We start from the raw sequence: 24,884 nt of genomic DNA, 5'->3' as shown, positions 1-24,884 counted from the left end.
TTTTTTTTTTTTTTTTTTTTATAATGTATTTATTTGTTATTGAAGATAAAGGTAACTCTTTTCTTTTCTTTCTTTATTTTTTTTGAGACCGATTCTCAAAGTGTCACCCTGGGTAGAGTACTATGGCATCACAGCTCACAGCAACCTCAAGTTCTTGGGCTTGAATGATTGTCTTGCCTCAGCCTCCCAAGTAGCTAGGACTACAGGTGCCTACCACAACGCCTGGCTATTTTGGGTTTTTTTGGTTGCAGTTGTCATTGTTGCTTAGCAAGCCTAGGCCAGGTTCGAACCTGCCATCCTCAGTATATGTGGCTAGCGCCCTGCCAACTGAGCTATAGGTACTGCCCAAAGGTAACTCTCTTCAAGTTACCTTCCTCCTCCCCAGTCTTTCTCCAATTAAATGTTTGCTAGGTTACCTGAGTCTTTAACTCTTAACTTTTGTCTGTTACATTTTTTCTCTTATCTCTCTATGTTACCTTCTGGGTTATTTATTCAAATGTATGTTCTAACTCAGTATTTTCTCTTCAGCAGTTTTGTCCATTTATTGGCACTAAAAAATTGACTTTATTGAGGTATAATCTACATACAATAAAATATATGCATATTTAGTACATAGTTTAGTGAGTTTTGAGACAGGTATAAACACAGTCGCAATCAATCATCATTGGAAAAATTTCCTCTGTGCTCTTTCTTAGTCAACCCTCCCAACAGCTGGCCCCAGACAGTCCCGTCTCTGCTTCTGGTCACTGGAGCTCAGGTTTGTCTTTTCTAGAGGTTCATGTTAGGGAAGTCTCAGAGCACACGTCTCATGCCTGCCTGTTGACACATAGTGTAAAGATGGCTGCGATTTGCCTGTGTCTAGTATGTCACTAGTTCATTCTTGTTTATTTCTAAATAGGTTCCTTTGTGTGGGTATAGTGTGTTTACTTATCTGCTTTCCTGTTGATGGATAAACATTTGTATTGTTTCCAGTTTAGAGCTAATACAAGTGAAACTATTGTCAACATTTGTGTAGAACCCTCTGTGTAAATATTAAATACCTAGGAGTATGATTACTTTGTCCTAGGGTAACTGGCAAACTGCTTTCCAATGTGGATGTACCATTGGAACACAAACTTTGGGCTGACTGTTCTCACATTCCAGGTTCTGACTTGGGTGGCAAGTGGGTGTGTGTGTCTTCTGGAGCTGAGCTTAAACTCAGGAGTGTGAAGAATATTTGGTTAAAGTGTCTTTGTTCTTGTGCTGCAGATGGTAATCAGGTGCACTTTGTTTTCTAGTTTACGATTGTTAGAGGTGGTGGCTTGGTCCCCTCCTTCCCATGGAGGACAGATGCTCAGTGGTTGAAGAGGACCAGAGAGGCCCGTCTGGGAGCACCCCCTTGACAGTGCCAGTGGAGCGCCCAGCTTCACAGACCATCTCCAAGTCCAGCAAGTCATTATCCGCTGCCCGCAGACACCTGAGCAGAAAGAATGGGCTTTCTAAGCTCTGCCAGAGCAGGATGGCGCTCTCCGGTAACGGCCTCCTGGTCACTGTGGGTGTCTGTGTTGACATGAAAATATGGAGTCGCTGTTTTCTCCCTGTAGAAACCCTTTGGGTGGTCATTAAAATTGGTTATTCTCAGATATTTGTGTAGGTGCTGGGCACACGGGTGGGAGGTATTGGCCAGACCCTCCCTGCTGTGACTCTCAGCCAGTGGCTGGAATTCACCTGCACACTTGGAGTTGGTTTGCAGCAAAATGTTTCCTCTCTGCAGAGTGTGTGAGAATGCTGCCCCAGGCTGGTTACAAGTGAGTACGGTTTTGCAACATTAGCTCAGTCAGTGAGGACTTACTGAGTGGTTGGCATAGCAAGGAAACAGAGAAGCATGTGGTTTGCCAGCCTCACCGTGTGGGGATGAGGGGTGTGTCCTGGGCTTGGTGGAGTGCTGGGGGCAGTGCTTCCTCACTGGACAACAGTGGGCAGAAAGCCTTGCCCCTCTTTGAGGGGACTCACTGGTAGGAGGCTGTATGCTTCAAGTCGGGGTGGACCTGGAAAATGGAGAAGTCCTTTGGGACAATAGAAGTGGCCAGAGCCAGGACAAAGAGCTGCAGGAGAAGGGAGGTGGTATCTGATCTCGAGGATAAGGAGTGGTCTGACAGAGAAAGAACAGGGTGCTGGAGCTGAGCTGGCGAGGCATCAGCAGCTGGAATGGGGATCCTGCAGAGAAACCCTGAGATGCCGTGAGGGAGGGGCTGTGTTGGTTTAGGAGGGTCACTGTGGCAGCTGCATGGGGAGCTGGGGCAGGAGCTGAAGGTGTGGCATCCTGAGTTGCAGCCAAGCCATGCGTGATGACTGCTGCCGGGAAGCTTCTATCATTGGAGTTGGGTGATATGAGGCCCCTGTCTCAGACAGTCGGGGATCCTAGGTGAAGGCCCCAGAAGAGAGAAGATAGGGTGGGAGAGAAACAGAAGGGTCACATCTTACATGGTGGTGCTTGAGGATGAGAGGGCTCACTGGCAGAGGAGCCCGGGACCTGCCAGGCTGGAGTCTGTGGGTTGGAAGCTGCTGAGTAGTGGGCTAGAGTCAGGTCCCAGGGTGATGGGAAGCAGGCTGGAGTCAGTGCCTGGAGGACATGTACTTTGGATGGAAGGAGTCCAGGACTGATGGTGCGAGGAGCAGGGCGAGTACTGAGCAGGGGCTCCTGGGTGGAGTGTGGGAGTCACTGGAGGTATTGCTGAGAGCAGATCTTCTGAAGCGGCGGGAAGTGAATGTGGCAGGAGAGAAAGAAGGCAGGTGGGAGGGTGGGTGTGAGCCACTCCTGAACTGTGTGCAGCCTTCCAGGAGTAAGAGGGCAGTGGCTGGAAGGCTGTGGGATCTTGGCATGATGGTGGGGAAGAGACCTTTCAAATTTAATTAGACCTAGAAGTGCTCGTCTGGGCTGCTCAGGGTCCTGAAAGGACATTGTTCGGTGCTGCTGCTGGTCCCAGCCCAAGGGGTGCTGGGACCCCCAGAGGCATGATTAGACCTGAACCTCACCCTGTGGTTCATTTGCAGGGGGAGTCCTGGCAGCCATGTAAGGTGTACAGTTTTCTTTTCTTTCTAGAAGACAAATGGAGCTCCTACTGTCTGTCATCACTGGCTGCCCAAAATATTTGCACCAGCAAATTGTACTGCCCTGCTGCCCTGGAGCACGCTGGGTCCCAGGCCAGCGTGTCCTGTTGTTCCCTGCTGCAGGGGCTGTCTGCAGGGTGGTCTGCCCCTCTGCTCCCGGCTCCTGTGTGCAACCCCAACAAAGCCGTCTTCACCGTGGATGCCAAGACCACAGAGGTGTGTGCTGGTCTGAGATGCAGTTGCAGATATTTGGAGTTTGCTCCTTAAACCTCTAATCGCAGACAGAGGAATTCGTGTTTTAAGTACAGTTAGGACACTTCTACATGAGTGTTGATAGTTAATATGTAAACTATAAGCATTTGGTTTTATATGTTAACAAAAAAGGTAAAAATTTGGACAACTAAAATGAGTCAATCAAAATGAATTAAGTCTTCCTGCAAAGTAGAGATTCAAGGAAAGGCTAAAGCACATTACATACTCATGCTTGCTAAGCTGCTGGCCCAGCTGAGACAAGGGCACATGTGCTACATCTAGGCTGATGCATCTGTGTGTGATGCGCACTTACACACAGATAACTGAAATGTGAGATGAGAGCTTGATTGAAGCTCCTACGTTTTCTTTAGAGTCTCAGATATGGCCCATGCAGTTGGTGAAGGGCGCATGGGTTCCGTCTGCACTGACCTGTTTCCCTGTAGTCAAGCCCCAGGCATCACCAAGGTTGGGCATCTGAGGGGGGCCTGTGGGGTGGTTAGGCCTAGGGCCACCATGCTGGTCTTCAGGTTGCTCTTATCTTTGTCTCTCGGCTGCTTTAGAAGTCAGAGGAGCTGCTGGTGATGGCCCTGTCCTAACCCCACTTTGTATCCCCTCAGATCCTGGTTGCCAACGACAAAGCTTGCAGGCTCCTGGGCTGCAGCAGCCACAGCCTGGTCGGTCAGAAGCTCGCACAGTTCTTCCTGAAGTCAGACTCGGCTGTCCTCGAGGCCCTCAGTGAGGAGCACGTGGGTGCCGACGGCCATGCTGCAGTGGTGTTTGGCACAGTGGTGAGTGGGGCTTGGAGGGACCCTGGCCTGGCCAGAGGTGACAGCAGCACGTGGTGGGAAGAGCACTGCTGGGGGTTGGGTGGCGCCAGGCAACGTCTGCTTCTTCAGCTTAAAACACCACCAAGGGGTGCTCTTTCCCCCAGCCCGGGCAGAGGTGAGGGCCCTTACAAGCAATAGCACCACAAAAGCAGGTAGGGTGGCTGTGGCCCTCAGAGGGCCTCCAGTTTGTTCCAGGGAGGTAGCTTGGCTGGCATCTTGCAGACCTGCAGGGCACCACACCAGATTCCCAAAAAGCAATGTAATTTTATTGTGTTTGCTAATTTTTGCATCAGAATTTACATTCTGTTGGAATGGGCTGGAGGCATGTGTCTGGACCCTTTCCCTGGGGAGCTCTGACCCTCTCCTTTGTGCCATGTGTCCAGCCCAAGCTACTAAAGGAGCCCAGGCATAGAGGAAGCTCAGACAGGGTCAGTGGCATCAGAGACTTGCTGGTTGAAGAGCCTAACAGCAAGAGAAAGACTAAAATATTCCTCATGCATTGGTGTCTATTTCTTTAAGAAAGAGCAGAAACTGCCCCCATTACCATGAAGCTGAGGGGGAGAGAGAACCTGCCCTCAGTGATTGTAATGTTCGGTATCAGAAGCCAAGTTTGTACTTTGATACATTTCTGAAGTGTGAGAGAGATGAGCAGGGTTTGAACTCCCTGGAGTCTGGGACGGCTGTCCAGGAGGCAGGGCCCTGCCTAAGCCTGTCTATTGGCAGGTGGACATCGTCAGCCGCAGTGGGGAGAAGGTGCCAGTGTCAGTGTGGATGAAGAGGCTGCAGCAGGAGCGCAGCCTGTGCTGTGTGGTGGTCCTGGAGCCTGTGGAGAGGGTCTCTGCCTCGGTGGATTTCCAGAGTGATGTGAGTGTGTGGCTTTGCTTTGTGTAAGGGACACTGCAGCCACATGTCCCCCTCCTCTGCCAGCATGTCAGTGACCTTGTTCCCTTTCTGTGTCTTTAGAAGAAAGAGTGAGGAGTCTGGAGGGTCTATCCTTCTGTGCTTCTGCCTAGTCACCTATGTCTGGGCAAGGAGCTAAATTTCCCATGCCTTAGTTTTCTCATCTGTGAAATGGGGATGTGGTAATAACTACTCCTGCAATTGCCTTATCACGTAAATGGAGTGACATGTGAACCCCACAGACAGTGGCTGGCAGTGGAGGCAGCGTTCTGATGCAACCTGGGATGTGGGGCTTAGGCACATGGAGAAAGCCACCATTGAGGGGCCTCTGGCAGGAAGACAGTGTTTTTATGAAAGTTCATTTGTCTCTTACCTTGAGGGGTAGAAGTCATCTTAAGGGTTGTGTGTTTAGATTTGAGACATTGAGGCTCAGTGGTGTTGAAAGCTGGAACATGAGAAGCTCTCATAGCAGCACTTGAGCTCTGGGTTTCTCTCCAGGGGACCATCACTTCCTGTGACCATCTCTTTGCTCATCTCCATGGCTACGCTAGTGGGGAAGATGTGGTGGGGCAGCGCGTCACAGACCTCATCCCCTCTGTGCAGCTGCCTCCTCCTGGCCAACATGTCCCAAAGGTAGGACCAGGGAAAATCACCTGACCCCAAGTTCCAGCAAGTCTCCATAGGGAGCACAGGGTCTCGAGTTCTGACCTTGATGGGGGCCAATGCTTGTGAGGTGGGTGCTCCCCACACTCAGGGTTAGGCAGTGGGCTCTGCACCTGTGATGCAGGCCCCTGCGGTCACCACAGCTTACACAGATGAGCCCTGAAACCAGGGCCTGGGCCTGGGCCTGGGCCTAGTTTGCTATCTAGAAACCCTGGATTAGTCAAAATAAAATTGGAAAACCAAAGATATTCTCAGTGTTTACAGGACAGGGAGTGTAATGCCAGGACCTGGCTGCCAAAGTGCTGGAAGAGCTGAGAAGGCCAGTAGGGGCTGGCTAGGCTGTCCAGAGACCAGTGCCAGCACGAAGCCACTGCCACCGATGGCTGGGGGGACAGAGGAGATGAAGGTCTAGGCCACCCTCAGAGGTGGATACCGAGGACATTGTCTAAGACTGGGAGAGGTGGGAGGTATATGCTGGCTCTTCCTTGTTCCACACACATGGAGCCAGGGTACAGCCTGCGGAGCCAGTACCCCAGGGCAGAGCAAGGGTGGTACAGATGCCTGAAGTGTGGCCAAGCCTCGAGCCCCATCGTCTTCTCGTTCTCTCTCCCTGGGTCTGGTCCACTCATGGCCCTCGTGTGACTGCACTCAGGGCAGTTCCAGACTCAGTCCTTTCCACTCCAGCTGCCACACCCTGGCCTGGGCTCTGCCTTCCCTGGGGCTTGAGGAGACCTGGAAGGAAGAGTAGTGTGTGTGTGGGAGACGTTCTTGGGACCTGAAGCAGCACAGATGCATGGCTGTGTCCACATGAATCCTTGCTAAATGATATGCCCTTCTTTCAGAACCTCAAAATTCAGCGGTCTGTCGGAAGAGCTAGGGACGGCACCACCTTCCCTCTGAGTTTAAAACTGAAATCTAAATCCAGCAGCGAGGAGACGGATGCCAGTGAGGTGGTTCCCCAATGGAGCTACTCAGCATCTGTGTGGGTCTTCTGCACCATCAGTGGCCTCATCACCCTCCTGCCGGACGGGACCATATATGGCATCAACCACAGCTTTGCGCTAACACTGTTCGGTTACGGGAAGACTGAGCTGCTGGGCAAGGTGGGGCTGGCCCTGGGCTGCCTGACTCCCTGTGGCTGAGGAAGCCGACCTGCGCTCCACAGGCCTATGCTTGACACGGCCCTGCCAGACATGCTGTCCTGCTTGCTAGCTTTACCCAGGAAGGGATGGCCCTGTTGACGGCGCCTGGGCTGTTTCTCTAGACTGTACATGGGGATGCCTTGGGGCATCTCCAGGGTCACTCCAGAGGGAGAGGAGTACTTTGCCTGGAAGCCTGTTTCCAGTGGAATCCGGTCTGATGGGCAGGACCAGGGTTCCTGTCACAGTTGAAGGGATCCATTTCTCACCCCATAGGCCTGGCCTCACGTCCTTGGAGTGTGGCATGTGGTCAACGTAGGAAGAAAGGGTTTCCATGGCCTCCCTTCCTTAGACTGGGCCCTGTCTGAAGCCCTTCAGGAATGAGGAGGCCTCTGTCACCTGGAGCATAGCACACCAGTGCCCTGCTCCCTCACCCAAAACTGTGCCGAGCAGACTTGTCACTGCCACTATAACAGTAATGACCTCCACAAACTAAGTGCCTAAAACAACTAACCTCACAAGTGTTGGTCACAGGTGGGCTGTCTGGGCAGAGCTCAGTGGACCAGCAGGGTGAGCAGGGCGGGTGCAGCCCCAGGGCCTTATCCTCACAAGTTAGCTGGCAGGACAGGGCTGGCTGGCCCAAGAGCCCCTGCATGTGGTCCACAGTGCCTCCAGGCCCCTGTCTGGAAGAGCCTGGTTCCTCAGGCAGCCTCTGGAGCCATGCAGCATCACCAGCACAGGCCTGGGCTCACCAGCAGGGGACAAAGGAGGTTCACAGGGTGGGAGAGGTTGTAGGTCAGCCTCTGGAGGCCCCCTGTCCCGTTCCTGATACTGGAGTGTGCCGGTGCCTGGCACTCTGGCTCATCCCTAGCCCCTCCCTTGCAGGGCAGATGCTGAGACTGGCCTCTCTGCTCTCTAATATATTAAAAGTAAGGTAAATTTTGTTAGAATAAGTCAGATTTAAGTTAATTAAAAAAGGAGTTAGCATATGAGGGCTTCCTGTAGGAGCCTAGGGCTTCGAGTCCTTTCATGGGGTTTCAGATGTGGGGATTCTTGTGCCCTCTGAGGGTAGAACATATTCCAGGTTCCTATGGCCACGAGCAGCCATCCAGGTGTTGGGGGCCACATGCAGGTTCAGAGAAAGCACTGTCCCCACAGTCCCTTCCACAGGCATGGCCATAGTCTGGCTGACCGGGAGCCTCCCAGGAGCCAAGTGAGGACAGGCTGCCCATGCAGGCTCTGAAGCTCAGGCATGTGGGGCCAAGGGTAGCAGGTGTCAGTATAACTTGATTCAAAGTGTGTTGATTTTTATCTTTTTCATGGGGAAAATAATGAATTACTTGCTGAGCATCAGAGGGGTTGCAGGTGGGGAACAGGGCTGTGGCTTAAGGCACTTTGTGAACTTGAGGGGAGAGTGACATGGGGCCTCATCTTTCCCTGGGAGGGCTGGTTTGGGGTTCAGTTCAGATCCTCTCAGCTCTCAAATGTCACTACTTTGTTTTCTAGAATATCACTTTCCTGATTCCTGGTTTCTACCACTACATGGACCTTGCCTATGACAGTTCTTTACAACTGCCAGACCTGGCCAGCTGCCCGGACGTCAGCAATGAGAAGGGCTCTGGGGAGATGCCCACAGACTCTTGGCAGGGCTGGGGTCTGGCTGGTGAGGTCCAGGGTAAGACATGATGCCTGTCCCCAAGTGTGCCTGTGCCACTGAGCCCCACATAGCAGCAGGGAGGGAGGGGGCGGAGGGCTGGGTGCGGGGCTGGGGCAGAGTGGTGGGAGCTGCTTCTCCCCTGTCTCTCACAGACATTCGTGTTCCCACGGGGTGGTGGTGCCATGTACTGTTTTCACAAATCAGCACAGAGAAGAGGGGCAGAAAATCTTCCCAGACACTGTTAGCTGATGGGTGATCTTGCCATTTTAGGCAAGAAATTTATGTAACTTTGTATAGTGTAAGGTTGGACTGATACAGCATGTCAGACCCTGGAGTGGCACCATCAAGAGTGGCGAGGGTCACTTATGCACAGCTTTTCTTCAGCCTCAAAGATAACAATATTCATGGGATTGGAAACTCACCCATGCAGGGGGGCCGACTTTTCAGGTGGTGGGTCTCATTGTCTTACAGAGGAGAAAGCTGAGAGGGAGGGGAGATGCCAGGAGAGGGTCATGCGTTGTGGAGCCAGGTGCCCCTTCCCCTTTTACCAGAACTCCAGATGCTTCCCTGTGTGTAGGGGTGTGTGTGTGTGTGTGTGTGTGTGTGTGTGTGTGTGTGTTTAATGCATACTCTTCATAGAATATTTGGGGGAGACCATTTCTAACACTCTCTCATTAGAAAGTGGAAAGAGCATTTTTGTAAGTTATTGTTAAAAATTAGGGAAGTGGTTTTCACCTGCCCAGCTGTCCTTGTTGTGAAGTGGGCTTCCATGGTCAGAGGCTGGGATTCTTTCTGATGTTTTTCCTAATCCAGACTGTTTACCAAGAAGCATACACCAGCCACCTACTATGTGCTGGGCTTGTTAAAGGCAGACACCCCACCCTTGTGGAGTGGTAGGGGAATAGCTGGGGCATGAGCTCGGGAAGTGCTCTGGGCACAGGATGAAAGCAGATGGGGAAGCTGAGTGTGCAGCCTCGGCACTGGGCTGGGGAGGCCAACAGAGCCCAGAGCACAGCACTCATGGACACATGCCCCAGGTATGGCCGGGAGACTGGGATGCTCTGCCAAGAGGGCCGGGTAGGGACTTTGACTTTTACCCAAGTCAGATGGGAGCCCTCGGGGTCATCAGTAGATGGGAGACGTGCTCCGAGGTGTGTGTTAACGGGGTTGGGCTGGCTCACTGCAGGGCAGCAGGGAGATAGGAGGCTGAGAGGGTGCTGGTGTGGACCAGGGCATCTTGGATACTGAGAGCTTTGGGTCATGCTGGGAAGGTGGGGCTGAGAGGGAGTTTTTCAGATGGAGCCTTCTAGCCCCTGCCCCTGTGAACGAGGAGATGGGGAAGTTCACGTCAGCAGAGCGTGCCTGTGAAGAGAACTTTCTTTTGATGCCATTGCCAGACCCAGAGGGTAGCGTCATGCTTACTAGTGACCACGTTCTGCCTCAAGATGAGACCCTGAAGCTGGCAGGAAGCCGAGACATCCTCACTGGGACCCAGACCCAGAGACAGCCAGGATCTGGAGGCCCCTGGTCCCAGCCCCCACCTGGGTGAGTCCTCTGATGGGAGTTGTGGTTGTCCTAACGTCAAAGCAGTGCTGGGTGGATGAGGGGCACTTGGAGGAGGTATACTCAGCCGGCCAGTGATGACACTGGCAGCTGGTTGTGCCGCACACCTGCATCTTCACACACAGGACAGCACTGTTCCCAGGACACCTGGCTAAGTCCTCACCATCTTTGGTGAGAAGGTACCATTGATACTCTTATCTCCATTTTGTGGATAAAGAAATGGGCTGTTATGAGTTCAGGAACATTTAGATAGATTTCAGAGAACTGATGGAAGCATAATTATATTATTTCAAAAATTGGGTGAAGCTGTTCTTATACACTTCAAAGTGTTCTATTTAGTGTAAAGAAAGTTCATATTAACATTAGAGAATTTGGGAAATTGTACATAGCCTTTTGGTATGTTTTTAACCGTTTTCTTTCTTTTTTTTTTTTTTTTTGAGGCAGAGTCACTATGTCACTCTCGGTAGAGTGCTGTGGCATCACAGCTCACAGCAACCTCAAACTCCTCGGCTTTAGTGATTCTTTTGCCTCTGCCTCCCAAGTAGCTGGGACTACAGGTGCCCACCACAACACCCGGCTATTTTTTATTGCAATTGTCATTGTTGTTTGGCAGGCCTGGATTTGACTGGATTTGAGACTGGATTTGAACCCGCCAGCTCTAGTGTACATGGCTGGTGCCCTAGCTGCTGAGCCACAGGTGCCAAGCCTTAGCCAGTTTTCTTTTTAAAAATATTTTTTATGCTCAGCCTACAGTAAAGTGCCCAAACCTTGGCTGTGTGCATGGCCTTGGTCCTTTCTCCTTGCACACGGTGGGCCTGGCCATCCCTCCAGCTCTCCTACCTAGGGTCAGCATGTAGTCAGCGTTGCCCACTTGAGCCTTTCTTGTGCTGTTCTTCCATCTGTCAGCTATTGTTATATCTGTGATATTTACCTACATTGTTGTGCTCCAATCTCCTTAAAGTTATATTACGAACAGGCAGTGCATGGTCATGTGGTTTGTGAAGCACAGTGAAAGAAGGTTCACTGGCCATCTCCCAGCTGGCCTTCTCTAGCCTGCTCTGTCCACAGAGCATGGCTCAGTGTCTCTCTTTTTTTTTGAGACAGAGCCTCAAGCTATCGCTCTGGGTAGAGTGCCGTAGCGTCACAGCTCACAGCAACCTCCAACTCCTGGGTGTAGGCGATTCTCTTGCTTCAGCCTCCCAAGTAGCTGGGACTACAGGTGCCCACCACAACACCAGGCTATTTTTTGGTTGTAGTTGTCATGTTGTTTGGCAGGCCCGGGCTGGATTTGAACCCGCCAGCTCTGGTGTATGTGGTTGGCGCCTTAGCCGCTTGAGCTACAGGCACCACCCGGCTCAGTGTCTCTCTGTGAGGCCCAGGTCTCCGCTGCACACAGGAGTGTTGTGTGTCATGTAGACAGCATGTGGGTTCTTGTGAGTTGTGCTCTGCTCCTTATGTGCTGCAGGGAGGTCCTGAGTGTGTTGTCCTGGGATGTATGTGCGCATAGGTGTGGGCTTTCCTCAGACTTGTGGCCGCCTGGAGGCACATGTGCCGCTGCTTCCTGTCAGCACCCATCACTGTGCGGCCGTTCGGGTGCGACTTGTCTCTCCCTTCTGTGTGTCCAGTGTCCTATTGGCAGCTGAGGGATAGCTGCCTGCTGGTGGAGCCATCAGCTGGGATGGGTGGCATGTGGCTGTGGCCACAAGGGCACCTTGCCAGTGTGTCTTGAGAGCTATGCAGTCTCTGTGGGTTCTCGCCAAGTTCTGCTCAGTCGGTCTCTCCTCACCACTTTGTACAAGCTCTTCTGGCCCCAGGCTATACAATGAGGAGGGTGCCCTGTTAGGGTTCTCACTTTCTCACTTAAATTGAGCATTTTTGGACCTCACAGTTGTGAGATGTGGGTGTGGTCAGTTACTGGAGGCTCATCACCTCTGCTCACTTGCACACTCACAAAAGTACAGTGTAATCAAATATGCTGAGACAGAAAGAGCAAGGCTGGTAGCGTGAGGGACACAGGTGGGACTGCAACAGGAGTTTCTTCCTGTGGTGTTCTTTAATTGCCCATAATCCTGGGAGCTCAGTCTCGTTACTATATTCAGTGAACGAGGCCAAGTGAGTTGTTAGACCGTGGATCAGGAGCGAGGGACTAGGTGACTGGGTTCAGGTCCCAGCAACTCCCAGGCAGGGTAAGCCCCAGCACACGGTGAAGAGTGGGCTGGGGGCTGCTCCTGGAGGCTTGCCCGGGGTCCATGCCCCTCTCTCACTTCGAGTGGCTGGATTTAGTGACATGGCAGTGCCAGCTTTTGTAGCAGCTGGGAATGTCCTTGTTTTCTGGGTTTCATGCTAAACATCAGAGATCCTACAGGTTCACAATCTCTTTACCAAAGTTTAATCTAACAAGCCCTAACACTGAAAGTTTTTTTTTTCAGATTTGATGTTGCTGTGAATTTGATGGTCACATTGAGTTCATGGGAAGCCACTTCTGGTTCCCTTCAGCCTCCACACTTTTTATAGGCTTTGCTGTGGAACAGGGCAGCATTTCCCAGCCGGACAGGGTCTCTTGACAGAGGGCTACCTGACCCCTCTGAAATCCAGCCCACGGGTTTGGGTGGAAGGCAGTGGAGACGGGAGCAGACACAGTGCCACGGGCAGTTGGCAACATTCAAGGTCCTAGACGCCATGCTGTCCTGCATGGGGTTGAGCCTGCTCTTGGACACCATGTCCTGGTGTCTGATGCCTTAGCTGACTCTCTCCTGCCTTTGCCGTCCTTGCAGCAGCCTTCACTTCCCTGAGACTGTCTGGATGTGAGAGGGAGAGGGTGGTGGAAATAGGGGCACATGTGGACACAGACGTTTGTACCTGGCCTTGGTGAGCCTTGCCTTTCCCCTCAGTTGCCCCAGGAGACGCCCGCTCCTCCTTAGGACTGCGGTGATAGTCCATTTCTCTGTGGGACACATCATTGTGTCAGACGCTCCCTCTTTGTCCTTGTGAAGCTCTGTTGGACTTTTGCTGGGTTGCTGCCGTGAGCTTGCATGTCAGACCCACTGAGACAGGGCATTGGAGTGTTCGGTCCATCAGTGTCCAGTGCCATACCTTGGGCTGACATGGACAGATGTGGGGGCTGGTCCCTCAGCCCTGAGGCTTGTCCCATTGATTGCAGGAGCAGCCTCCTCCCTGGGCTTCATGTGCTAAATTCTCTGGTGGGCACTCTTTTCCGCTTTGACAAATGAAGTAGCCTCCGCCCACAGGGCTAGCCCTTGCTACCCCCATCCTCCTCATCTCTACCACAGCTGTTTTCCACCAGCTGTGAAGTGGATTGGCCGATCACAGAGCTGGCTGTACCTGTCTCTTCTCCCACACCTTGCAGTGGGGCTGAGGCTGAGCTGCCTGCTGACAGGGGTGAGGGCTGGGTCACCGGGGCCCCAGTGTGCAGCGGGGAGTGCTGAGTGTGTGCTCCTGGGCACTCGGTAGTGTCCTCTGAGAAATCATTATAAACATCTTTTCCTGGGGACTACTTGAGAGTAAGTGCGTTAATTTTTAACTTGGTTACAAGATTTAACCTTTTATGTTATAAATTTGTGTGTTAAATACTTTATGCTTATCTTGGATGGGGATGGATGTGCTCTTTCCTCTTGACTCTTCTGTGGCCTGTGTCAGTGTGTCATCCATGTTGCTGTCCCCAGGGTGGATGCTGTTTCAGAAGGAAGCCCGCCAGCTCACAGTGTGCAGCTGCCCCCTGAGCCCCAGCGAGTCACAGCCTTGGGGAAAGAGGAGCCTGGAGCAACAGAGAGCCCAAAGCAGGGTCTTCTGGAAGAAAGTGGGTCTGAACCAGTGCACACACAGTCACCGGCTTCTGGGGAAGCCTCGGAAACTCCTGTCCCAGCTGAGGACTGGAAGAGTGATGCAGGAGTGTGTGACCCACGCCAGGAGTCCTGGCTGGAACTGGCGGGACTTAGTGGTCCTAGTGGTATAAACTCTTGGGCCAGTGCCACAGCTGAGCACCGGGCCATGGGTCAGCCGGCAGGGGGCGGCCTCCTGATGCACTGCCCCAGATATGGGGGTGAGTGGGGCCTGCGGCCAAAGAGCCAGGACTTGACTCCCAGCCCCTCTGGGGTAGCATGTGTCTCCTTTGGGACACCTACTCTGGATGAGCCATGGCTGGGCATGAAAGATGACCGAGAAGAGCTGCAGACCTGCCTGATTAAGGAACAGCTGTCCAGTCTGAGCTTTGCGGGAGCCCCAGGCATCACCTGCATAGAGCTTGTCCCAGCAGAGCACACCCCCTTCCCGGCCTCCATGTCCTCCTGTGATGTGGGAGGCAGAGACCTGCATGGCAGCCGCCCAGGTAGCTCCTCAGCCTGCTACGCCTTGGCTACAGACCTTCCTGGGGCCCTGCGAGCAGTGGAGTCCCAGGAGGCCGACATGAACTCGTTTTCCTGGAACCTCAAGGAGCTCTTTTTCAGCCACCAGACAGATCAGACTTCATCGAGCTGTTCCTATGCTACATCTGAGCTTATAGGGACACCATCTCCGTCAGTTGTGGGCTCTGATTTAGATGTGAGCAGTCTCCTTGGGCAGAGCTCAGGTGTTTCAGATGACAGAGAGCTGTTACTGCTGACTGGCACCCGCTTTGATTTGGGTGAAGGGCAGCGGTTCCGGGAGAGCTGCCTGGGATGTGATCAGGCAGAACCATCTGAGGTTTCTTTGGTGTCCTTGGAGCATTTTGAAGTAAGTGACTGCGAAAACCCAGCCTGCACCCTGCACACGGCAGACACTGGCCCCAAGGATGCACCCTGTTCAGCAGAGGAGCCAAGGCTGAATGTACAGGTCACCTCCACGCCTGTGACCCCCGGGGCTGCCACCCTACAGAGGGAGATCCGGGAGGGCAGCTACTCAGGAAGCTGCTGCCACCGTGACGGCCTGCAGCTGAGTGAGTCCTGCCTGAAAGCCCAAGCAGCTTTGGGAGAAATTATGCATTAAGGGGAATACTTGACTGCCTACTTCCTGAAAGTTAAGGTTACAGATGTATGTGTCTGCTCTGGGCCCCTTCCTCAGGGAGCTGCTCTCTGCAGCAAGGGAGGTTCACTTGGATGAGAGGGATGGGCCAGTATGGCCAGCAGGTGTGGCCAGCCTGTGCACATGGCTTTGAGGCAATTCACTTTCTTGTCACCTGAAGGTAGGGACTGCTTTGGGTAAGGTCACCAGTGGGGGTTTCTGAGTTGGTCAGTGGTTTGTGGTGTGGCTTCCTGGCTGTGTGGGGAGCGGTCCCACAGGCCGTGCTGCCAAGGTGTGGTCTTTGCCAGGTAGCTGCAAGGCTGCTCTGTCATCTGGACAGTGCTCTGGGCTTTCTCACCTCAAGGCCATGCCCACCGGGACACAGAAAGCCAAGCGCTATCCACTCACCCTCAGGTGTGCAGTTTGAGGTAAAGCGGGTAGAGCTCCAAGGCCCTGCACCCCTGTTCTGCTGCTGGCTGGTAAAGGACCTCCTGCAGAGCCACCGGGACTCAGCCACCAGGACCCGCCTGCTGCTGGCCAGCCTGCCCAGCTCTGCCCACTCCATATCCGAGCTGCCTGGACCCAGCCCAGGGGAGGTGGGTGCCTGCAATTAGCTCCTGCATCAGGGCACCTGTTTCAGTTGGCATTTCTCTCTCTCTCTGCTTCCTTGGGCATGGGAACAGCCACAAGTCTATGTGGCTTTTTGACACTATCTTCAAATATCCCCTGTGAGTATGAGCCTCATGTGGGGCTTTAAGCCTGCATGTGCTGCATGTGGTGGGTGTGAGCACTCTGCACATGTGCTGGTTTGGGGATGTGCTGAGGCTGCAGAGAGATGCCCAGGTTGGGTTCCCGTGGGCATGGGGGAATGGGGTGTGGAGCACAGCACACCTGTGGCAGGTGGGGCAACTGCTGGGCACGCCCACATGTGTGGCCATGTCCTCACCATGGCATAGTTGGCATGACCCTCAGCCCTCTCTTTGCATGGCAGCTGCTCAGAGCCAAGCCCTGGTTTGAAGAAGCCCCCCGGGCTGTGGAGCTGGAGGGGGTGGCAGCCTGCGAGGGTGAATTTTCCTGCAAGTACAGTGCCCTGAGCCCACTGGGCAGTGGGGCCTTTGGCTTTGTGTGGACTGCGGTGGACAAGGAAGAGAACAAGCAGGTATGCTGGCTTCTGGGGGATGCAGGGCTGGTGCCACTGCCAGTGGCTCCTGACTTTTGGTCCCTCTTCTCCAATCCTGGGATTTTTAGTGGGTATGAGGCATCATCCCCATGTAGTACTGAGAGTCTGGTCAGGGGGGTTGGTTACACACTGACAACCAGGGTTGACATCCTTTTGAACTTTAGGCTCAGACCCCTGACTGGCCAGGTTTAGGGTTGTGATTGCCAGTGGCATGTTGAGACCCATTCTGGATCCCCCAAGCCTGGGACTTGGACTGCTCTCCTGCTGGGATGCTGACTCCTCATGGGCACTGCAAACTCACACCTAACATCTAGATGAGACCTCCCCACTTGACTGGAAAAGTCCACTCCAGACAGAAAAGCAAGCTAACTCCCGATGGACAGTTGTCCTGGGTCCCTGGAATGACCTCTGTTTATAGCTCACAGCCGGAGCACCCCTAATGCATTCTCCTTACCACTATGCGCCCTCTCTCTGCCCAGTTATGTCAAGCCCTAATGGGGTTTGTCGGGATTGATGTTGGGACCATACCCACTTCCCTGCTCAGAGGATCGTCCCCGTTACTGTGAACACTATTAGATTGCCAGTGCCTGATGGCCCTTCCTGCCCGGTGTGTCCTAACCCTCTGTCACTGGGATGAGCCAATGCGTCTGGGTGGATTGTGTTGGGTCTGTATTAGTCTTCCTAGTTCTAACAGTGTTTCAGTAGATGCTTTGGATTTTCTAGATCAACCACCATTCCTCCTGCAGGGGTCCAGCCTTTTTTTTTTTTTTTTTTTTGCTGCAGCATTGTCTTGGGCCACACAGTAAATACACAGACACTAACGAAAGCTGCTGGGTAAGGAAAAGGTCTGTGCATAATTGCTGAGATATCTGACACCAGAAATAAGCAGAACAGTCCTAAAATAATCCACATGTGGCCTGCGGGTGGCAGGGTAGACTCCGCCATGTGAGGCTGTTGTCTCCTACTGTCCAACCTCTTTCCCTTTGGTTCTTCCTCCTGCCCTGTGACCAGGACCTGCACAGCTGTCCCACGGCTGGTGCTGCATCTTCCCTATACTCCCTGATGAGCACTTTTCATACAAGGATATTTCATTTAATCTTCAGCCCACTAAAATCTTTTTTTTTTTTTTTTTGAGGCAGAATCTCAAGCTGTGGCCCTGGGTTGAATGCCACGGCATCACAGCTCACAACAACCTCAAACTCTTGGGCTTAAGCGATTCTCTTGCCTCAGCCTCCCAAGTAGCTAGGACTATAGGCTCCCACCACAACGCCCAGCTAAATTTTTTTTTGCAGTTGTCGTTGTTGTTTAGCAGGTCCGGGCCAGTTTGAACCTGCCAGTCTTGGTGTATGTGGCTGACACCCTACCAACTAAGCTACAGGTGCCACCACACTAAAATCTTTTTTTTTTTTTAATTCTGTATATTTGTTCATTTATGTTCTTGCCCTTAGATTTATAATCTTAGGGAATAAAACATTACAATTACACATTACTTTCTCTCAAAGAGTTTAATTTTAGGAAACATAGGAGCATTTATTTACAAATACAATAAAATATTACCTACCGTCTTGGCGCCTGTGGCTCAAGCGGTCAAGGCGCCAGCCACATACACCTAAGGTGACGGGTTCGAATCCCCAGCCCGGGCCCGCCAAACAACAATAATGGCTGCAACCAAAAAATGGCCAGGCATTGTGGTGGGCACCTGTAGTCCCAGCTGCTTGGGAGGGTGAGGCAGGAGACTCGCTTGAGCCCAGGAGTTGGAGGTTGCTGTGAGCATGATGCCATGGCACTCTACCCAGGGGGATAGCTTGAGGCTCCGTCTCAAAAAAAAAAAAAAAAGAATATTAACTACCTAAGGGATTATAACAAACTGATCAGCATATGGAGGTGGTCAATGTAAGGAACTAGGCCTACTGTAATGATATGTCACACTAAAATCTTTTTTAAAAGAATGAGTGTTGAGTTCTATCAAACTCTATCAAAAGATGTCTCGCCCAGTGGCTTACTCATGTCCTTGTTCCCTTGGTTAATGTGACACCTGTCAGCTTGCATTAACAGACGCAGTTCCATGGTCATGTTCTAATATTCTCTTAAAGCACAGCTGATTTTGATTTGCTAATATTTCAATTTGGTTTTCTTTTTTCATTTGTGTTTACGCTTTTTTTTTTAAATGTCAAAGTCATGTGAAGTCGGCTATGGTGGCAGTTTCGGCAGTGGCATGTCTGTGTGCATGGGGTCAGGCTTGCACTTTCTGTGGTGACATGTGTTCCTTTGGCTGTCCTAATTCTTGTGTTACTCTCTTTGGTTTTTTTGCTATACTTACCAAAAATTATTTGTCTTATCAAAGATTTTGTATGTTCTTTTAATTTATTTTCTTATACTTTGTATGTGTTAATTTTGTTCTTTTTCTAGATTATTGGATTGAATGTGTAATTTTTTAAGTTATTAATGAAAGTATTTGCATTATTTAGTTTTCTGAAAATACTCTGCCATAGTCTAGAGTTTTACTATATCCTGCTTTTGTCGTGTGTTTCGAACAGTCTAAATTTTGAAATTTCTACTCCATCTTTAATTATCTTAAGGCAGATCTCATTTTTGGTCTAAGGCAGGATCTGATAGGTTTTAAGGGTTTCTTTAGACCTTTATACCTAAAGGATTAAAACAGAAACCTCAACATCCTTCTCAGTTTAAAAAGAAATCATTTGAGTTCCATTGTGGAACCAACACAGCATAGACAACTCGAAATATCAACAAGTGTTTGGGAGGTATGTGGCTCCCAAATGATGCCCAGTACATTGATGGTTTGAGGAGTTCTGTTTGATGATTTTAATCTTGAAAATGAGCCATGTGGGCGACCTGAGACCAAAGTGGATAATGATGAGCTGAATCCATCTCAACCTACAGTGAATTAGCAAGGTGTGACATTCCAACAGTATTAGACCATTGGAAACCAATGGGTGAGATAAGGAAGCTGGAAAGATGAGTTCCACATCAATTAAATGAGCATCAGAAGAGATATCTCTCAAAGCTTGCCTTTTTTTTTTTAGACGGAGCCTCAAGCTGTTGCCCTGGGTAGAGTGCTGTGGCATCACAGCTCACAGCAACCTCCAGCTCCTGGGCTTAAGCGATTCTTTTGCCTCAGCCTCCCAAGTAGCTGGGACTACAGGTGCCTGCCACAATGCCCAGCTGTTTTTTGTTTGTAGTCATTTTTCTTTGGCAGGCCTGGGCTAGATTTGAACCCGCCAGCTCTGGTGTATGTGGCTAGTGCCTTAGCCACTTGAGCTACAGGCACTGAGCCAAAGCTTGCCTTTCTTTGCTGTCATGACATGGAGGCAAACCATTTCTATACCATATTGTTATATGTGATAAAAAATGGGTTCTTTTTAACAATTGCAAGCATTTAGCACAATGGCTGGATAACGATGGAGTCGCAGAACAGTCCAAAACCAAATATTTATCAAAAAAAGCTAATAGTGGCTCGGTGCCTGTGACTCAAGTGGCTAAGGCGCCAGCCACATACACCTAAGGTGGCAGGTTTGAATCCAGCCCAGGCCCGCCAAACAACAATGACGGCTGCAACAAAAAATAGCTGGGTGTTGCAGCGGGCACTTGTGATCCCAGCTACTTGGGAGGCAGAGGCAGGAGACTCGCTTGAGCCCAGGAGTTGGAGGTTGCTGTGAGTTGTGATGTTATGGCACTCTACCCGGGGGACAGCTTGAGGCTCTGTCTCAAAAAAAGCTAATAGTTACAGGCCCTGGGGTCTGCTCACTGCTTCTCTCCACGCCCCCCCCTTCCTCTTTCCTTTCTCATTACACTGGCCAAGACCTCCAGCAACATGTTAATTAGGGTGGTGAGAATGGATATCCCAGCTTTCTTAGAAGGAAAGCATTCAGTCTTTCACTGTTATTAGGTTAACAGTAGGCTTTTTGTAGATGCCCTTTATCAGCTGAGGAAGACTTCATCCTTGTTTGCTGAGATTATTTATTAGGAATGCATACTGACTTTTTTCAAATGCTTTTTCTGCATCTATTGAGATCTTATTTCTTAAACATAAGTATTGATATGATAAATTATAGTGACTGATTTATGAATGTTGAATCTACTTTGTATTCCTGGGATTGGTCATAATTATATTATTACCCTTTTTGTGTACTGTTGCATTTAATTTGTTGATATTTTATGAGGATTTTTGCATCTGTATTTACAAGGTGTATGGTGTATGTATGTGGACCAGTGTGCATTCTGGGGTATACGCTTTACATTCTAGTATAATTTTGTCTAATTTTGGTATCAGTATCACACTGTCCTCATAAAAATGAACTTGGTAGTAGTCCTTCCTCTTTTATTTTTTGAAGGAGTTTATATAGAATTGGTATTATTTCTTTCTTAAATATTCTGTAGAGTTTGCCAGTAAAATCATCTGGTACTGGAGTGTTCTTTCAGGGAAGGTTATTAACCACAAATTAAGATTTTAAAATAGGTTTGGGATTATTCATGTTTGTATCGGCTTTGATGTTGTGGATCTTTCAATAAGTTTGTCCATTTTTGTCTAAATTATCAAATTTAGTGACATAAAGAGTTGTTAAAATATTGTCTTAAATCTTTTAATATCTATATGGTCTATAGCTATTGGTAATTTGTGTCTATTCTCTTTTTTTCTTGATTAATATGGTTAGGGGCATATCAGTTTTATTGATTTAGATCAAATAACCAGCTTTTTTTTCCATTGATTTTTCTTATTGATGACCTATTTTCAATTTTGTGATTTGTATCATTATTTTTTCTTATTTTAGACTTAATTTGCTTTTCTTTTTCTGTTTTCCCCAAGGTAGACTCTTAGATTTTTTTATTTTAAACTTTTCTTTTTTTTTTTTTTTGGAGGCAGTCTCACTGCATCACCCTTTGTATAGTGCTCTGACAGCTCACAGCCACCTCAAACTCTTAGGCTTAAGCAATTCTCTTGCCTTGACCTCCCAAGTAGCTCTTTTTATTTTTTCTAATATAAACATTTAACATTCTAAATTTCTCTATGTGCCATGGATTTTCATATGTTGTGCTTTTGTTTTCATTAATTTATAAATATTTTCATATTCTCCCTCTGTGTTTAGAAGTGTGCTGTTTAGTCTCCACATATTTGAGGATTGTTTGGAGATCTTTCTGTTTTAATATCTAGTTTACCTACTTTATAGTTAAGAGAACATACTTCGTGTAGTTTGAACTTCTTTAAGCTTCTGGATGCTTGTGTTGTGCTCCAGGGCATGGCTGTCCTTGTGGGTGTCCCACATGCTGTGGAAAGAAAATGCATTCTGGTATTGTTGGGTGAGGTGTTACATGAGTGGTAATTGGGTCAGCCTGGCCTACAATACTGTCAGACCTTCTGTGCCCTTGCTGAGTTTTGACTATTAGTTATTTAAATTCACGAGAGGGGGGTTTCAGAGTCTCCCGCTGCACTTGTCAGTTTGCTCATCTCACCTTTCAGTCCTGCCAGACTTCACCCCATGTGTTTTGAAGCCCTGTTGTTACAGAAGTGCCCACTGAGCATCCTCGTGTCTTCTTGACTCCTTCACGTCATGCTCTTCACCGCTGCTGACACCCTTGTTCTGAGGTCACTGTCTGACGGTCTGGCTCAGTGTTCACGTGGTAACCTTTTCCCATTCTTTTACTTTTAGTAATTTATGTCTTTTTATTTAAGGTGGGGTTTTCTAGGCAGCATATACTTGGCTCTTGCATTTTTTTATCTTATCTTAAAGCCTCTACCTTTAAGTGAGTTGTTTAGACCAGGCGTCCTCAAACTATGGCCTGTGGGCCACATGCGGCCCACCAAGGACATTTATCCGGCCTGTTGGGTATTTTTGCCGCCATTGCCTGTCCTGCTTAGCAGCCAACTCGTGCTAGGGCCCGCAGTCCGGCCCTCCAACAGTCTGAGGGACAGTGAATTGGCCCCCTGTTTAAAAAGTTTGAGGACTCCTGGTTTAGACCATTGATGTTTAATGAAATTATCGATATGGCTTGATTTAAATCTACAGTTTTCTAGATGTTTGTTTCTGTCCTTTGTTCCTCCCCTCCCTCATTTTTTCTGCCTTTTCTTTTTTTTCTTTTTGAGATAAAGTCTCTCTCTTTTGCTTGGTCTAGAGTGCAATGAGTTTATGATAACCTCACACTCTTGGTGGGCTCACACATTCCTCCTGCTTCAGCCTCCTGAGTAGCTGGGGATACAGGTGTGCACTGTCACACTGGCTAATTTTTCTTATTTTTTATATAGACAGGGTTTCACTATTGGCCAGGCTGGTCTCAAACTTCTGCCTTCTAGGGATCCTCCTGCTTTGACCTCCCAAAGTGCTAGAATTGTAGGTGTGAGCCACCACCCCTGACTTCTGCTTTCTTTTTAATTTGGTATATTTTATTATGCCATTGTTTGGTTTTTGTTCTTTATTTATTTTTATTATTAATTTCTTTGTTTGTATTTATTTATTTATTTTTTGAGACAGAGTCTCACTATGTTGCCTTTGGTAGAGTGTGTTGGGGTCATAGCTCATAGCAACCTCAAACTCTTGGGCTTAACCAATTCTCTTGCCTCAGCCTCCCTAATAGCTGGGACTACAGGCGCTTGCCACAACATCCCCCTATTTTTTCTTTTTTTTTTGTAATTGTTATTATTGTTTGGCAGGTCTGGGCCAGGTTTGAAATTGCCAGCCCTGTGTATGTGGCTGGCACCCTAGCCTCTGGGCTATAGGCATGGATCCTCCTTATTTATTTTTAATATTTCATCATGATTTTAATGACTTTATTTAGATACAATTCATACATCATATAATGGCTTAGAGTGAACAGCTCAGTGGCTCTGGTGTATTCACAGAGTCTACAGCTGTTTCCACAAACTAAGAGCATTGCTGATGTCAGAAAGAACCCTCACTCCACAGCTGTCAGTCCCCTGCCCTGTCCCCCTGGGGTCCCCTTCACAGCCCCTGATGACACTCTATCTCTGTGGATGTGCCTCTCTAGGCGTTCATAGAGGTAGAATCTGCATGATTCTCTCTGTTATTAGTGGATTTTTTCATCTGTATAATGTCTTCAAGGATCGTTCACATTGTATCCTGTTTTTAAGTACTTCATTCCTTTTTAGGGTCCAGTAATATCCATCATACAGATATACACAGTACTTTGTTTGTCTGTTAATCAGTTGAGGTCATTTGTGATGTTTCTGTTTCCTGGCCTATCAGACTGGTGCTGCTATGAGTGATGGCATGCAGGACTGTGTGTGAATCCACAGTTTCAGTTCCCTTGGGCACCTGGCAGTGCAGCTTCTGGGCCACTCAGTGACTCTCTTTAGTGTTCTGAGGAGCTGCCACACTTCCCCATCAGGGCTATGTGGTGTTCTCTTCACCCCAACAGTGCTCAGGGTCCCATGTCCCTTCACCCCTGCCCACACTCACTGTCTGCCTCTTGTTTCCAGCCATCCCGATGGGTGTGAAGTGGCAGCTCGCTGTGGTAAATGACTTGCATTTCCCTGGTAACTAATGACATGAGGCATCTTTCATGTTCTTACTGGCCATTTGCATAATTTCTTTGGAGAGATTTCTCTTCAGATACTTTGCCCCTTTTTAATAGGCTTGTCTTTTCAGGATGGAACATAAGAGTTCTATACTCAGGGTGTAGCTGCATGATCTGAAATTTTTTCCCATTCTGTGTGTTATTGCCCACTTCCTGATGCTATCATTTGAAGGACACTTTGAATTTTGATGAAGTTCAATCTATCCAGTTTGCCACTTGTCACTTGCACTTTTGGTATTGTATTTAAGAGGCTCTGCTTGAGGTCATAATCTTTTACTCTTAATTTTTTTTTTTTTTTTTTTTGAGGCAGAGTCTTACACCAGAGGGAAGATGCACACAGTGCAGTAGTAAGTCAGGGAGCCTTTTTTTTGAGGCCTCGGTGTATGTGTCTGGCACCCCACTCACTGAGCTAAGGGTGGCACCTACTCCTGTGTTGTCTTTTAGGAGTTTTGTAGTTATAGCTATCACATCTCAGTCTGACTTATTTGGGGTTAATGTTTGTGTGTGGTATCAGGTGGAGGCCCCACTGGACTGTGTATGGAGGCCTGGCTGTCCCAGCACCAGTGAAGACTGCTCTTCTTGCCTTTGTCAGGTGGAGGCCCCACTGCACTGTGTGTGGATGTCTGGTTGTCCAGCACCAGTGAAGACTGCTCTTCCCACCACTGTCAGGTGGAGGCCCCACTGCACTGTGTGTGGATGTCCAGCCATCTCAGCACTAGTGAACTGCTCTTCCCACCACTGTCTGGGTCACTGATGCTTTGTAGTAAGTCAGGGAGCCGGAAAATGTCCATCCTCCGGCTGTCTTAGATATTTTTTTCAAGATTGCCTTGACTATTTTTGTTTCTATCAGAATTTTAGGATCAACATGTCAGATTCAACAAAAAAGCCCCCTGTGGTATTCTCTCAGGAATCCTCTTGATGCTGGCCCAGTCTGGAGACTGCTATCTTCATCATGGGTCAGAAGACCTGACAAGTGAACACGGAGTCTTGCCATTTATTTAGATCTTTAACTTCTTTTTTTTTTTTTTTTTTGAGACAGACCCTCAAGCTGTCCCCCTGGGTAGAGTGCC

The 24,884-nt window shown here is 49.4% G+C and overlaps 1 protein-coding gene across 1 annotated transcript in view; it reads left to right on the top strand.

Moving 5' to 3' along the window:
• Positions 1–24,884, top strand: part of PASK (PAS domain containing serine/threonine kinase) — a 45,314-nt gene that overhangs the window by 5,097 nt on the left and 15,333 nt on the right. The window contains exons 2-12 of the mRNA XM_003798250.3: positions 1,278–1,511; positions 3,083–3,306; positions 3,960–4,130; positions 4,893–5,033; positions 5,568–5,702; positions 6,575–6,835; positions 8,378–8,546; positions 9,926–10,073; positions 13,775–15,021; positions 15,501–15,682; positions 16,078–16,245. Coding sequence (XP_003798298.1) covers positions 1,319–1,511; positions 3,083–3,306; positions 3,960–4,130; positions 4,893–5,033; positions 5,568–5,702; positions 6,575–6,835; positions 8,378–8,546; positions 9,926–10,073; positions 13,775–15,021; positions 15,501–15,682; positions 16,078–16,245 — 3,039 coding nt within the window. The 5' untranslated portion in view covers positions 1,278–1,318. The remainder of the gene's footprint in view (positions 1–1,277; positions 1,512–3,082; positions 3,307–3,959; positions 4,131–4,892; positions 5,034–5,567; positions 5,703–6,574; positions 6,836–8,377; positions 8,547–9,925; positions 10,074–13,774; positions 15,022–15,500; positions 15,683–16,077; positions 16,246–24,884) is intronic.

Source organism: Otolemur garnettii, unplaced genomic scaffold (genome assembly GCF_000181295.1).
Source record: "Otolemur garnettii isolate 467f Iridium unplaced genomic scaffold, OtoGar3 scaffold00133, whole genome shotgun sequence".
Taxonomy (NCBI): domain Eukaryota; kingdom Metazoa; phylum Chordata; class Mammalia; order Primates; family Galagidae; genus Otolemur; species Otolemur garnettii.
This window is presented reverse-complemented; position numbering and strand designations above follow the sequence as displayed.